The sequence below is a fragment of the Colius striatus genome, chromosome 13 (assembly GCF_028858725.1).
Source record: "Colius striatus isolate bColStr4 chromosome 13, bColStr4.1.hap1, whole genome shotgun sequence".
NCBI classification, from domain to species: Eukaryota; Metazoa; Chordata; class Aves; order Coliiformes; family Coliidae; genus Colius; species Colius striatus.
Window position 1 is genome coordinate 21,429,659 of NC_084771.1, and position 15,552 is coordinate 21,445,210.

A 15,552-nucleotide genomic window follows, 5' to 3' on the forward strand; every position below is an offset into this window, starting at 1 on the left:
TAATGGCCTCTTGTGTAATTCAACCCAATAAAAATGGATTTAGTGAAATGATTAGATAAGAAACATTGTGTGATTGAAATTTTCTGATAGTGTAATCTTAGAATTGAGTTTCTGTAATTCATTTAGTTTTAATAGGAGTAGTTATTTGTTTAAAAAAATCAATGACTAAAAAAAATCTGATTTCTGATTTTGTTATAGCCTGTCCTAAAGATAATTTAGGGACCCATGTGGAAGCTCTCATTATACTTCTTGCAAAAGCTAGTAAAGTTGCAAACAAATAGTCTTTTCTCTCATCTACAGCGAAGCTTTTCAAACACATTATGTGTTTAAGGTTTGCAAATTGTGATCATGTCTTAGTCTTCAGCAGTATCAGGAAAAAAAATATTTCAGGTAATGAACAACTTTTGCAGAATTATTGGTTTTATGCTTCCTGAAAAATGTTTTAATTTTTTTCTGTATGTGTGCATAGGAATGTGGCAACTATCCAGGCTTCCTAACTATACTGCGGGCTACTGGATTTGACGGTGGAAACAAAGCTGATCAACTGGATTATGAGAATTTTAGGCATGTGGTACACAAATGGCACTATAAATTAACCAAGGTAAATAAGGATGCCAAAAACCATAGGTTTTTGGAAGCTTTAATAAAAAAATGCACAGCTTCATTAGATTTAATTTGTGTTCCAGGCTTCTGTGCACTGCCTTGAAACAGGTGAATATACACATATCAGAAATATCCTGATTGTGCTGACCAAAATCCTTCCATGGTATCCAAAAGTGCTGAACCTGGGCCAAGCCTTGGAAAGAAGAGTACATAAGATATGTCAGGAAGAGAAAGAGAAGAGACCTGATCTATATGCATTGGCTATGGGGTAACAACACCTTACTTTAAGAAAGTGGTTAAAAGTGGATCGTGAAAAGCTTCTAAAGACTCGGAACTGTTACAGTCCTAACATTGATTTTTACCTTATCACAGAAGATTTCACTATCCTGCGTCTCAGGGCTGACAGTGTGAATGAAAACGTTCATTTGGTGCTGGATGGTCACTAATTTCCTTTACAAGACTCTAGTAGAATGCTTTAACTAGTAAAGGTTTCCACTCACAAGAGCATAGCTAAATGTTAGAGAAATAGTACCGCAGCAAGTAGATAGGAAGGGAGAGTAAAATGAAGAAAGCCAAGGGCTGTTGATGCAAGACCACTTAAGTTTTGGAAGAGTGTGTGTGTTTTTAAAATGGTTAGACTAAAATGCTTAGTTCTGTTTTACATCTTTCTGTGATGAATGCAAAATCCACCACATATGCTTGAGGGGCATTTCAGGTTGCCCTAACCATTTTGTCAGTAGGCAGTTTCTTCTGTGTGTTTGACAGAGGTGTGTGTGTGTGTATGTGGCAGTGAAGAGGGTGTGGAGGCAGGGCTGCTTCTGTGTCTAGTAGCTTGCTTGTTTGTTGTTTTGGTGGTTTTTTTTCTTTTCTTTTGAGCTCGTCAATAAAGGGGGAAGAAACTGCATATCAGCTGGGAGAAACTGTGAAATAAATAACAGAGGAACTGTTAGATTAGATCCTCATTTAAAATTCAACCCATGTTTTGCTTTATGTTTGTGCATATTTAACAATCTGTGCGACTTGCAGCTATTCTGGACAGTTGAAAAGTAGGAAGCCTTTCATGATACCTGAAAATGAATTCCACCACAAAGACCCACCTGCCAGGAATGCTGTAGCTGCAACAGTACAAAATGGGCCAGGTGGTGCTGGGATGCCTACATCTCTTACAGTAAATACAGTTAGACTGGAAGAAGGCACTACTGAGGAGACTGGTAAACAAACCTATGATTATTATTTATTTAAGTAGCATTATTCTGACGTTACAGGCTACTCACTCAAAATTTGGCTCATTACACTGAAAAGAAAAAATCTAAATGTGATGCTGAATAGTTACCTATTTTTAGTGGGTTTTGGGAGAGAGTTCTGCATTTAATTCCATATGTTAACTGTTAGCTACAGTCTAGAGAAGAGGAGACTGCAGGGGAATCTTATCAATATTTACAAGTATCTATATGGTGGATGTCAGGAGGTTGGGACATCACTTTTTTCTGTGGTATCTAGTGACAGGACAAGGGGTAATAGGATGAAGCTGCAACGCAAACAGTTCCATTTAAACATAAGAAAAACTATTTCACTGTTGACGTGAGGGAGCAGTGGAACAGGCTGCCCAGGGAGGGTGTGGAGGCTCCTTCTCTGGAGGTTTTCAAAACCCACCTGGACATGTTCCTGTGTGACCTGATCTAGGTGGATCTGCTTTAGCAGCGAGTTGGAGTAGGTGATTTCTGAAGGTCCCTTTCACCCCCTACCATTCTGTGATTCTGTGATCTTACATGAACATGCATTAGCCACTTGCATCATTTTAACCAGTAGGGTGCATATTGACTTGCTGAAATAAAAGTGTTCTCTTTTTTTAAAAACAGATAAACTAAAGGAGAAGTCTCAGGGTGTGGTGAAAGTTGTTAATAAAGCTGTCAATGCTACACCGAAGGTGACAACAAGCAATGGAAACAGTGCTTCTAATAGGTGAGAGAAACTACTGTTTCTTCACATTTTAAAAAATACACAACCTTAATGGTCTGACACTGTTAAATAATTTCATTTTAGCCAAATAAAATAAAAACAAATGAGACCATTTGCTTTTACTGTTCTGATCAAGAAACAGCAAATCTGAAATCTGACCGTGATTGCATCAGGAGGTTTCATAAAACCATCAGAAATAGAACTTTTTTGGTAAAACTAGAGCTGGATTTGTATGCACGTTAATTGACCTTTTCATTTTTGATGCAGCAAAATTATTAAAGAGAAGGATGATAAAGACAAAAGTGGGAAGGAAAAAGATAAAGAAAAAAAAGACAAGACTCCAGCTGCCACTCCAGAGATGAAGGCACTTGGGAAGGATGGGAAAGATAAACCAAAGGAAGAACGGGCAAACAAAGATGATAAGGCAAGAGAGATCAAGGAGAAAACGCCAAAATCTGACAAAGAGAAGGAAAAAGTCAAGAAAGAAGAAAAAGCTTCAAAAGAAGAAAAGTCCAAGACAGTGGTTACCATCGTTGAGTCAAAGTCAACTGCAGAGAAGGAGAGAGAAAAGGAGCCGTCCAGAGAGAGGGATGTAGCGAAGGAAATTAAATCCAAGGAAAATGCTAAAGGAGGAGAAAAGGTGCCAGTAGCTGGGTCCTTGAAGTCACCTGTTCCCCGATCAGAAACATCAGAATCTGAAAGGGGTAAGTTTGCATATTTCACTTCTGTTCTTGACTAGAAAAACAGAACGTGTCACTCGGGAAGAACTCCGTGTCAAAAAATGCTGGAGATGGTGAGAAAGTATTGCTGCATAGCAGCTAGCATGTTGGCACTGGTTTTTAAATAGAGTTAGTGCCCAAGTAGGTAGTCAGAGTATCCCCAAAAGGTGAACTGTGTAAATGTATGAACTTCACATGCCTTCAGTAAGTACTCATTTTCATAAAACCTATCATTTTTAGTTGAAGTGGTCTTACACTCAAATGTTTTGGTGTAACTGTGGCTCTCCATTGCAAAAATTTAATGCGAAAACCTCAAGAGTATACTCTGAGAGTTTCACCACAAGCTTTGAATTGAAAGACAACAGATGTGGAAGATACAGGCCTAAGTGTTCTTAACGGCCACAGTGAGCTTTATTGGGTCCTTATGTTTCAGGGCTGACAAATCCTTAATGTTGACATTTTAAGTTCTTATAATCTGAGGCTAATGGAGAGTTTCGTATTTGCACTGCTTAAAGCAAACAAAGTAAAGGTGGGTTGTAATGCTTCCCATTTGGTTCACCTTTTTGGGATCTTCATAGCAACTCTGGAATTAGGATACAGACTTACACAAAGTAGAAGTTTGCAGTGGGTTGCTCACATTACACTTTTCCTGCAAACTTTCATGAAGTGGGTCAGGGAATGCTGCTAGCTTTAGATAGCTTAAGAAAACTGAAGTTTTCGTAGTGATAAAACTTGAGTTGTAGCTTAAACTATTTTTGTACTTCAGAAAGCTGTAGTATTATTCACATGTCTTTTAATACCACATTGTTCTTTTCCCACAGAACAAAAACGCCGCAAAGTTGATACACATTCTTCTCCATCACATTCCTCAACAGTAAAGGTTAGTATAGCCTGAGGAAGGCAGCACCCATGTTAGGCTCACGAGTTTGGGATGCCAATGTTCGACTTCCTTCAAGTTTTGTGCCAAGTATACACTGGAACCACTGGAGGTTTTATGTTGCATTAGAAAATGCATTCCTTTTCTTTATTGGCGGACTGTCTTTTTTTCTATAAAAAAATCTTTTTAATTAACCAAAGTAATGCTTCAAGGACCTAGCACACATTTTGTAAATAGTGTTTGGAAATGGCGAGAGAATTTTTACACAGAAGTGCCTCATTGTTTTAAGCAGTCAGTTTTTTTGGAGTGCAATGGTAGCTACAAGCAAATGAGTCTTTGCAGCAGAGTGGAGCATATTTTTCTGCACTTCTATGGAAGAATCTGTAGCACTGAAGATTCCTGGATGATACGGGATGTGCGATACCTCTGAATTCATCAGGCTTCTTGATGAGCATCATACCGATGTGTGCCTTCCAAGGAGGAGTCTTGAAAGGAGTTCCATTTTAAAGTCTCCTTGGTGATCAGTTCTCCTGTAGTTGTGTATATTCAGTGCGCATGCAGCTTCTGTTGTACCTTCCCTTCGAGGTTTGTTTATTTCCAGTGGGTTCCCACCGTGTTGAGCCCTGCGTTACGATAAAACCAGATGTGGCAACCAAGCCTCCTACCCAGCAAAGAGAAACCCCAAGCATTCAAGCGCAGCACAAAACCATGGGCGTAGCCTACTTGAAGACTCAGGGTAGCCATTCCTTGCTCCATATTTATTTTGTTTCTAAACCATCTGTGTTCATGGAATCTTTGAGTTTGCAGTACGTTGAACATTTAAAACTGTAAGTTACTAATACTTCATCAAGACCACTGTGATGGATTTTGTGGGCCTTTAAACTTCACAATCTTACCAACTTTAAACAAGCCTTTTTTTCCTGGTTTTTCAAAGAGTACATATTTTTCTATGTAAGATTTGCTTAAAAGTGTAGGCTAATTTTTAAAAAGTAGATTTTAGAAAGCAGGTGAGAGTGATAACTGCTCAAAATGACACAGCTTTTCTTGCCTGATTTTTTTAAGTGGCAATGTGAAGTTGTTCTAGAATGACTTCTACCACGTTTAACTGAAAGTGGAGAAGGTAGAGGTTTAAGAACATTTTAAACCTCTTTAACCTATGGTTCAGCTGTATTATTTAGAGTAAAGAGTATTTTTCTTTATATTTTATATTGATGGGAGAGTTTTTTCACAGTTTTGTGAAGAATTAGATACAAATACATTTTGCAGTTTACTTAATAATTGGGTCTAGAGAATAAATTACTGTCTTTTTTTTTTCTTTCCCCTCTTTCTTTCTTTTAAAGAAATATTTGAGTTCCTAGCTTTGTCCAGTATGCAGTATTAACATAAGATTTATTCCAGATGGAGTAGCTGTTTTTTGTTTCAAGGGTACGGCTGTGCTTCCCAAAGTTCCTCTGGTTTCTGAAAACTATTCCAGCTTACGTGTCATCTCCGTTCATTTTCTACAGGACAACCTCAACGAACTCAAGGACTCTTCAGCAAAGGTTTGAATCTTTTAGACACCACCAAAGTTTACTTTCGTGTTTTGTTGCAGAGAGAACTTAGCTTTTGTTCTTGTGGTAAACTCCATCAGAAAGTTCGAGTTCCATTTCTGTAAATGCTAGTGTAGTAACAGAGGGTTTTCTTCAGTCCAAAAGTGTCCAGTGTTGGGGGATCCACCACTTCCCTGCTGAGATTATTGCATGACTGATGGTTATCATTAGGAGAAAGTTTCCTCCTGTGTCCAGTTGGAATGTCCCCAGGAATAACTTGTACCCATCACCCATGGCCTTTTCTGTGTGACTCCTTCAATCTTTGTGTCCCTTCTGTGGTCCAGAGGACTCTCCCCAGCCTGTCAGTGTCTCTTTGGCATAGCAGGGACCAGAACTGAACACTATATTCCAGGTGTGGCCTGAGAAGCTCTGAGTAGAGGGGGATGAGAGTTGAATGTTATCTTGGAATATTGTATTGTAGACAGATTCTGCAACTCTTCTCTTGCCTTTTTTAAACTCAACCACTTGTATAGTAACAGTCACAAATACTGTAAACCTGCTAATACTTTGGATTATGTGGATAATAGGATATAGGTAAAACATTCAAAAGTTACTAGGAAAGTGTTTTGGTTATGCAGCCATTATTAATGTGTAACTAAAAAGTACAAATCTTTATCATTTGAAAAACGGACTTTGTGGATAACTCACAGGTTTATCCAGGATGACACATTAATTTAAGGTGCATAATGGAGTGTCACCTCCAGTTCTGTATTTACACTGCTGTGTTATTCATAGCTCTCTTTGTATAAAGTGTTCAGAACACTTCGTATGTTTTAATTCAAAATACCTCTGATTTTATAATGGATACTACTAATGGATTTTTTCTTAATTGACTCTCTCCAGTACCAGCCATACCTAATTGTAGGGAGAGTGTATGTAGAAAGCATCCTTGGACTCCTGCAATGGATGAAATTACAGTGTCTTTAGATTGATTTCATATACTTTCAAAACATATTTTAAGTCACTGTCATGATATCTTGTAAACTTGAAGTTCTTTTGAAATTACAAAACTATATTTGTCTTGAGCTCACATCTGTCTGAAGTGTAGTATATGGCAGTCTGTAAATCTTACTTTTCCTTTCCTTACTGTATTAGTCAAGGTCCAACTGGTTAATTGGAACTTCACTCAAATTTAGTTAGTTAAGCAAAATTATTGTTTAAAGCTTGTTATCTATTAACAGACTGGTGTGGTAATCAAGCAGACAGCGGAACTGTTTATAATCAAATGATCAATGATCAGCTTTGTTATTCTAGTCAATTTGACAAGTTAGATTTTAGTTAATTATAATGTGTTTTTATAAGCTTAACTGGAAGTGTGTTGTAGTTGTGTAACACTTTCATGGAATTACTGTGTACGTGCACAGGGGGTGGAGGGTGTCCAACTCTTTCTTTCCTCTCCCAAATGCTGATTTCTATTCTTTTTTGTGTAATGAACTAATTTTCATTCTTCACTGACATTCTAACAGACTTGAGGCATTTCTTGACAATGTTCCTTGTACATGGTGTAAGACAAGTAAAACACTCTACTGCCATGTACTTGTTTGGGGATAGGATGAGATATTCAGAAACCCATAAGATTTGAGTTCAGCTTCCACTGAAAGTTAGTAGAAGTCTAGTGCCATTGCATGCTTACAGGCTTTCTTTATTCCTGACTTTGCCCAACTTCTGGTACCAAACCATTGAAATGTTGATTTCTGTTGCAGGTTGTAAAATAAATGGTGCCAGATGAGTTAGGTTTGTGTTTATTCTTGCAAGACACAACATACAACAGGGCCTAAAATTCAATGTGCCTTCAGTTAGCATTTCTAGAAACAAGTTGTTGAAGCCTGATGACCTAAATCTAGCCTTTTCTTGTAAAGGAGAGTGGGAGGGATTCAGTTTTCCAAGACTCTGCTTTGGGATGGTAGAAGGCCAGTGGAGTCTGTTCTGAACAACCATTTGAGCTTAAATGGAGTGGGAGAAAGCAGAGCTATGCATTTGTTTTCTCACATGGAAAGCATCTCTGGGAGACAACTAAATGGGGCTGCATAGAAAAAACATGTTTGCAAAGGAGCAAAGATAAATTTACTTCTGGAATGGCAATGGAAAAAATGAAATGAGAAAAGAGGAGTGAGGGAAAAGAGTAGAAAGAGAAGTATCAAGTGAAAGGAGTTTTGAAGGTTCAGACTCTGATATAGGAGGATAATAAATTTCCATTTAAATAATGAAGGGAAAACTAACATTGTCAGTTTAACGTAGGACCTGTAACGTCAAGTTTTGGTAAGTTAAACATTTACTGGAACTGGAGAAGGACAGAATTAAGTTAGTTAAAAGAATAACATTATTTGAAACAGTACTTGCTTTGGTTCAAGTGACTTCTAAGTTTTAAACTAATCTTCCACTCTACCTTTGGTGTCCTTTTGTGTCTCTAAAACAGATACAGAGAACACTTGAGTGAAAAGGTGTTACTATTTTCACCAAATAAAATTGATAGCTTGTGAAACTGGAGCAAGATTAAAGGATGCTGATTTCCATCTGTGTGTTGATGGAACTTAAATATATACAGTACCTATGGAAGGTGTCTTCAATTTAAAATGTACTCTTACTGATATTCGATGAAAAATACTTTATAGAAAGGTCTAACTATATAAATGTATTTTACAAAGACAGAATTAGTGACTGTAACACATTGGCATTTCTATAATGTGTGCTACCCTGTATACATACGCAGTAGCATTTAAACTTTGTCCTCTTGTGGTTGACTTGACTGTGACTTCTCTTCTGCCCCCACCTCTGTGACCTGAGTTTCTATTAAAAATATTCAGCTTTGTGAAACCAGTATGTTCTACAGAGCTTACCAGAACTGATTAGAAGAGAGAGAGAGGAATAGCAATCTAGAGAGCATTACAGAGCAAAACCAATTCTTTTCCGTATTTGGCTGCTTTTATCATTGGAAGTTTAGGCTTGAAGGGCACGTTCTGTATTACTATAGATAAAACAACACATTATTAAAAGTATTGTCATAAATACTTTGTGGATTAAGGTTATTCTTTAAAAATGAATTAGAACTTGTTTAAGCATCTGATTCCATTTATTCATTCCAGGCAAGTCAGTCCAAGAGTCTGCGTATCCGGTTTCGGTAGTACTGGTGTCTGGTTTGGTTTGGTGTGTCAAACAGTCCTGGGCAACAACATTCTGTGTGTTTAACTTAGATGTTTCAGTTAAGAAAAAGTGTTCTTGAATATCCAGCATTGAGAAAACAAAGTTATAGGTTAAATTATAGATAAGTATGAAAATGTCTTTGATCAGTTTTTTTTAGCCTGGTAAAGTATTAATGTGTGATGTTGCTCTTTGAGCTAGATCTGTTCTATTAGAGTATCTGAGAATGCATATTAATATTGGATGATATTGCCTTAATTTAACAGCACTACATTAACCACACTACTCCAACACTGTCCAAGAGTAAGGAGAGAGAAGTGGACAAGAAAGATTTGGACAAGTCAAGGGAAAGATCCAGAGAGAGAGAGAAGAAAGATGAAAAGGACAGGAAAGATCGGAAAAGGGTTGGTGAAATTTTTGTGAATTAGTTTAGTAAGTTGATGTGTGCTTGAAAAGCTCTTTGTTCCAAGTCCATGCAGTAATGATTGTACAGCCTACTCAAGCAGAAGTGATCTGTGTCAGAGCTGATTTTCTTCTGTTTACTGTTTCCAAGGTCGTAATGTGTTCCAAACTTCTTCCCTTCAAAACTGATCTCAGTAAACTTTATACAAGATGTAATAACACTGTTATGTTTTTTAAATATTAAAAAAATATTCCTCCAAAGTAACATTAGAAGCAGGTGCTGCTTCAGGAGTGTGTTTTAATCTGCTAACATCTGTGTAATTGTATTTGGTGCCAGGATCATTCCAACAGTGACCGAGAGGTACCACAGGATTCAACTAAACGACGCAAGGAGGAAAACGGGACAAGTACGTATCTTATTTTGTATCTATGTGTGTGTCTCTTAGGCTTTGACTTCTTGTGAATTACAACTTTCTGTTGTGTTTTTAGCTGGTTCTTCAAAACATAGTAAAAGTGAAAGTCCTTCTGATTCCCCTCGCTTAAATGAAAAGGAGAAAGAGAAGAGCAAATCCAAATCTTCAGGAAAAGAGAAAGGTGATTCAATTAAAGCAGAAAAGATGGAGAAGAGCTCCTCTGGTAGCAAAAAGGTAAAATAAGCCATTCTAATTTTGTTGATATGACTGGTTTTGGCAGAAGCAGCAGCTTATAGTTTTTTCCCTAAGTTTTATTTCTGCTTTTATGGCCTTAGATTAAAAAGTACACTGTGAGTATGTAGGAAGGTGCTTCTGGAAATTCTGTATCCTGTGGCTCTAAGTTGTTATTTCAGCAGTCACTCTTGGCAGAACAAATTAGAGGAACAGTTCACTTTGCTAATAGCCAGGAAAATTCAGAACTTTATACTTTAGGTTTTGAATAATCTAGAATAACTGCAGACTGGTTTTATGAGGAAATCTGTGAAACTGGGGTTAATGTACATATAAACTAGCCTGCTTGTGTTCAGATTTTCAGGTGCATGTGTTAGCACAGCATTTTTTTCTGATAAAACATTGAACGGTAGTTCTTAGCTGTAGCTCTTTCCTGATGGCAGTTATCACAGACCTGTGAGACAAAGCCAGAATAGTCTCAGAAATCATAGATGCTGATCACTGCCATTCTGACTGGGATTTTTTAGCTGTGGCCAGTTCAAACTTTAAATATATAATCCTTCAAATCAGACTAGACAATGCTTACTACAATAAACGATTTCCCATATGTGTGGTTTTTTTAAAGGAGTCAAGACATGATAAAGAAAAAACAGAAAAGAAAGAAAAACGAGAGAGTACTGGAGGGAAGGAGGAAAAGAAACAATATCCTTTTACACACGAGTGTTTCAGACAAATACAGAAAATGAGCTGCTTTTTATGATGTGTAGTAAAAGAATGGGTTTTTTTCTTTAACGTTGAATCTACTCATAAATCTTCAGACAAACACAGATAATGAAGATTGTTCCAGTCAAGGTAAAAAAGTTTATGATTTACTATGACTCAATATATCCTGAAGCTCCTTTTGGCTGGTAGAGGATATACAAACAGAACAGCTTGAGTGTGAAGGGACTGAAATCAGCCGGGGGGCTTTAACTTGTTTTAGGGGATTTTTGGGGGGGTGGTTGTCTTGTTTGGTGGAGTTTTAATATTTTTTTTCTATCCCAGAGAGAAACCCCTGTCCCTGTGGTAAGCATGGAGATTGTATAGATGGTCACTTTTTTTTTTCCAAAGAATTAAGTAAGAGTGAGGGGTTCAGCAGAATTTGGGGTAGTCGCACGTTTCACACTTACTTCAGGGAACTTGCCATACAAAAGCAAAGGTGAATCCATGTGATCCTGATAGTCATCGGTCTTGATAAACTACCTGTTAATTAAGGATATCTTGCCCAATATTTTTTAAACTCAAGTTTTGTATTCTTCTCTTATTTTTTTTTCTTCAACAAAAGCACTAGCTTTAAAACCAAATTGCTGTGTCATGTAGTAAGTCAGCTCATTACCTTTGCTTAATCTTTTATCTGATCAGATTTGAGGAGGTAGAAGCCAAAGGAAAGCTTTTATGTGGAGGCACTGACTGCTTGCAGAAAGAAAAAACTTCAGAGTTTTTTCTCCTCTTTGCGTGTAGTCATTTTAAGAGTCTTGGACTGCTTCATTTTCAGTTGCTAGGGAAGGAAAGAGCCCCAGTGAACTTAAAATGAAGTTCACCTCACCTACCCAACTTGAACCACACACCACTACCAATCACTCTACATGTAACAGTGGATGGTTTTACATTTTAAAAAGTGTCTGTCTATTGAGTGAACATAAAAATAACTGATTGCATTCAACAAATATCAAAGAATATGACTTATCTCTCTCTGTTCACAAATGGTCCAAGTGCTTGATAATTCTCCTGTTTGTTCTCTATTTAAAATTAATGAATTGTTTCTGTTGAAACTTTGTTTATAGATTCTGTGATCACTCAAAGGGAACACAAGCAGAGATGGAGTAGAAACAATTATTGTTTTATTCGGTCACACTTTTCACGGTTTGAGGTTATTTGCTTTCGTAGAGTAACGTTGTTCTGACTGCTGAACAACATACTACAGGCAGGCAGAGTTTTGGTTTTTATCAGCAAAACTAATATTGTTACAGAGAGAGAAGACAACAGTTTTAAATGCACAAGTCCTCCTTTGTCTCAGATTTTGAAGCAGGATTGAAGAAGCTGAAAGTTTGTGACTGTCTTGGCTGGTCTAAAAAGTGATTCTTCCTTTCACAAACATGATTTGTTGTGAATCCCATTTAAAGATAAAGTATTTTTAAAGAGGAAGTCTTTTTACTGTGAAAGTGGTCAAAAACTATGACAGTTTGCCCAGAGAGGTGATGGGACTGCCAGCCTTAAGGGATTCAAAACCTAACTTGGCAGGCCACAGCCCTGAGGAACCTGCTGTACTTAATTCTGCTCTTTGAGCAAGGGTGTTGGACTGGTCAGTCTTCAGAGGTGCCTTCCAAACTCACTTTCAAAATTCAATTGTATGGATATCATGTTTGAGAACAGTGAAAGTGTGATATTATGTGTTAAAAACTAAGTGGAGAGATTTATTGGCTGTGGACTTGCAAATTAACATCACTCCTTATAGAGCTGTACTTGCTTTAGGTGTCAGAGGAAGACCATGGCATAATCCCAGATTCTTCTGTTTGCCTCTGTCTAACTGCAAACACAGGCCAGATCTGAAAGGCACAGATACTTTGCTGTTGGGAGTTCTTTTCTAAGAGGCCTAAGGATTATAGGTTGCCTTATATAGCACCTGTGGAAGACTGTTGTGATGAGGGTCCAGGAAAACAAGCAAACAGAAATTTGCATTCTGAAGTCTTCTGATGATCTGGAAGAGTCTCCAGGTGTGGACTGTGGCCTCAGCAGAGTGGGGGACTATTGGAGAAAGGGGTTGGAGTTTCATCTGGGGAAGTGGCTCTTTCAGCCACTGAAGCTGAGGGCAGATGCACAGAGGGGTTTTGGGTAACAAAGGTGCTGCTGCTATTGTGTGCTCTTTGGAGGGTGTTCAGGTTATTGCCTCAGTACTTCCCAGGACTATACTCTGGAAAGAATTTTGTGGAAGTTTTTTGAGTCTTTTATGTCTGTCTTTGCCATTATTGTCTAATCACTGTGGATGGATCCCAGGTTTTCTTTCCCTGTGTTTTAGTGTTATTTTCTTGGGGGGGTGGGGAGGGGAGAGCAGTCTGGGTAGATGAAGTTCACTGCTGAGGACTTGCAGCATCTGTAAGGATAAAATGTGAAGTTTCATTGTGACCAGCAATTCAATATCAAGGGAGGATTGTCATCATTAAAAAAAAGCACAACTGTGTTTTTATGACTACATCAGGATTTAAGCAACAAGTGCTTAGGTAAATGTCAGCTGCACACAAAAATTCACCTCCAGCTGTGTAACGGGCTAAACTTGAACATCTGGTGCAGAATACTGACAACACTGCTTGCATAAGGGTGAAAATGCCTTTTATAGCAACACAGTTGTGGAATCTAATGCTGTTATGTTTAAGTCCTTTGATGTCCTTCCTAATGTACAATGTCTGATTGGCTGCATTTATTTCTTACCTAATCTAGAGATAGCAACAGTTTGAGAGGGTTGTGCATCTGAGGTTTCTGCCTTCACACGTGATGACTGGATTCTGTTTTGTATCTTTAAATTAGCATTTCACTACTTCAAATGCATTGCTCACATTAATGTAATTCTTGCTGTGGATTAAAGTAGAGTTAGAGGATGAATGATGGATGAAAGTAGTTTTCTTTTTCCCCTTCATTCTTTGAGTTGTGGATGGAATCAAGTGCTAAGCTGCAAGATCAGTATTCATTTGAACACCATCTAATTTCCATTACGTATGCCTTCCTTGCAGGTGAGATTGAAATGGGAAGATATCCAGCTGTGACCAGAAATGTATTTTCCAGAGTATAGATTGCACAAAAATTTGTGAATGAAGAGGACCCATCTGCATCTCCTTAAATTATTCAGTTCTCTGCTTTATTTCCCCATGCTGAGGATTAAATTGTTGAGTTGTACATTACTGTATTTTAACTTGTTGCTTAGTTTCTTACACATTTATTTTCAGTACCTGGCTGAAAGTGTTACCTATTCCATATTTTAGCACAATGTGCTGCAAACAAACAGTTGCCATAGTGCAAATGAGGTTTCATGTGTACAGAGTTCCACTTTAGGTTGTCGAAGATACTGCCTGAGTTAGTAATTCTCTCAATCTGAAATGCATTCTTTTAGCTGTCTGAAAACCATAAATAAACAGTTATTGAACCTTTTTGGATTTACCTCATTTAAACTCATTTTTTATTTATTACTTGGCCTGTTTTTAATATTGGTGACTAAAAAAAAAGTCAAGTGGGAGCACTGTTTCCATGCAATGCTTTAGGGATTATTTGTATATTGTGTACAACGTTGACTTGTTTAAAGAAACAAAGAACGAGCCCTGTCCCTTCCAGCCCCACCTCCACCTGTGCTCAGCTGTCCCTCGCCACACCTTTTGTTTGTCATGTTGTTTTTAGATTGATTGGCTCTCTTCAAAACTGAAATAAATTAAGTTTCAATTACAGCTACAGGAGCTTTGTATTGCTGAACTTTAGTCTGAAAAGTTTCACAATGACATTTTTAAAAAAGAAGAAAAAAAAGAATTTTTTTATCTGCTGAATTCTACCAGTGTAACCTTTTTTCTAAATAAACAATAGTTTTCTCAATGGGTCGTAAATCATTCTCTGTGTGGTCACTTTATTGCTCTCTGTATTGTCAAGCACATTTGGGATTCATTGGAGTTGTGGGAGGGTGGTTGGGGGCTCGGCTGGTGAGCCCTCTGTACCTGTTTGCAGGGGGCTGGAAAGGGTCAGACACTGTGTGTGATGCTTTTCCCCAGCGGTGTCAAGAAGCTGAGAGTTTGCCTTCCTGCATTCAGTCAAGTTTACATCTTGAGGCCTTTGTCCCTCATCCAAAGCTCATTAAAATCTCTGGCATTTTTTCCCCCAATTTCCCCATTTTGTCAAATTATACTGACTTAGTGTCTTGGCAATGTCTTTGGTTTTAGTTTGACCAGTTGAATGCCTGGATGTGCCTGCCTTCTGACACAGCTTGGCAGATCACATCGATGAGCCCTCATCTCAGATCTTCACCTGGGTAAGGAATTGTCACATCTGGAAGTCTTTAGGTCACATTCGTGACTGATTTCCACACACCCCCTCCCTCCCCAAGATGTGGATTTCCTGCAGTAAAAATGATCACTAGTCTGTCAAAAGTGGAAAAGGAGGGTTGTGAAAGAGTACCTGTTGTGTTCTTTGGAGAATGGGGAGGTGCCCATGTCGAGAGATTTTGCTCACTGTTTAGTGATTTTTAGAAGGTATCATTAGAAGCTGGTAGAGCAGTTTAAATATGCCACGTATTCACCCAAAGGCACCAGCTGCTCTTACATACTGATTAATGGTTGTGCTGCTGGTGCATATTGTGCTCTTTTCAGCCTGTTCTCCATTGGCAATTGAACCACTGAGGGCATTTGCTCCTTCATTTGCCTGAAGCCCTGTGAGAGCTTTCTTGTAAGCCCTAGCTCAGTCCTTTGCCTCTGCAGTCAGCAGATGTGGTAGAAGGAAAATTGGTGACCTGGAGGGGGTGAGATGACTTCCCTTCTGGGTATCATTTGCATATCAGTTGCATTACAGTATCAGGCTGCACCAGTAGAGTAGTTCTCTTCAGCCTTTGTGCT

The 15,552-nt window shown here is 38.1% G+C and overlaps 1 protein-coding gene across 6 annotated transcripts in view; it reads left to right on the forward strand.

Moving 5' to 3' along the window:
* THOC2 (THO complex subunit 2) overlaps window positions 1-14,522 on the forward strand; it is a 46,283-nt gene extending 31,761 nt beyond the window's left edge. The window contains exons 27-39 of one of the 6 annotated variants that reach the window (XM_062006668.1): window positions 470-601; window positions 687-871; window positions 1,630-1,814; window positions 2,463-2,565; window positions 2,830-3,266; window positions 4,103-4,161; window positions 5,583-5,699; window positions 9,152-9,289; window positions 9,625-9,694; window positions 9,777-9,934; window positions 10,557-10,633; window positions 10,736-10,783; window positions 13,696-14,522. In XM_062006668.1, the coding sequence (XP_061862652.1) occupies window positions 470-601; window positions 687-871; window positions 1,630-1,814; window positions 2,463-2,565; window positions 2,830-3,266; window positions 4,103-4,161; window positions 5,583-5,699; window positions 9,152-9,289; window positions 9,625-9,694; window positions 9,777-9,934; window positions 10,557-10,633; window positions 10,736-10,763 (1,689 nt within the window). In that variant the 3' untranslated portion in view covers window positions 10,764-10,783; window positions 13,696-14,522. Of the gene's footprint in view, window positions 1-469; window positions 602-686; window positions 872-1,629; window positions 1,815-2,462; window positions 2,566-2,829; window positions 3,267-4,102; window positions 4,986-5,498; window positions 5,700-9,151; window positions 9,290-9,624; window positions 9,695-9,776; window positions 9,935-10,556; window positions 10,634-10,735; window positions 10,784-13,695 lie in introns of those variants that run through there. The other 5 variants (XM_062006669.1, XR_009819653.1, XR_009819654.1 and 2 more) reach the window with 5 other exon arrangements.
* Window positions 14,523-15,552: the final 1,030 nt, after the last annotated feature.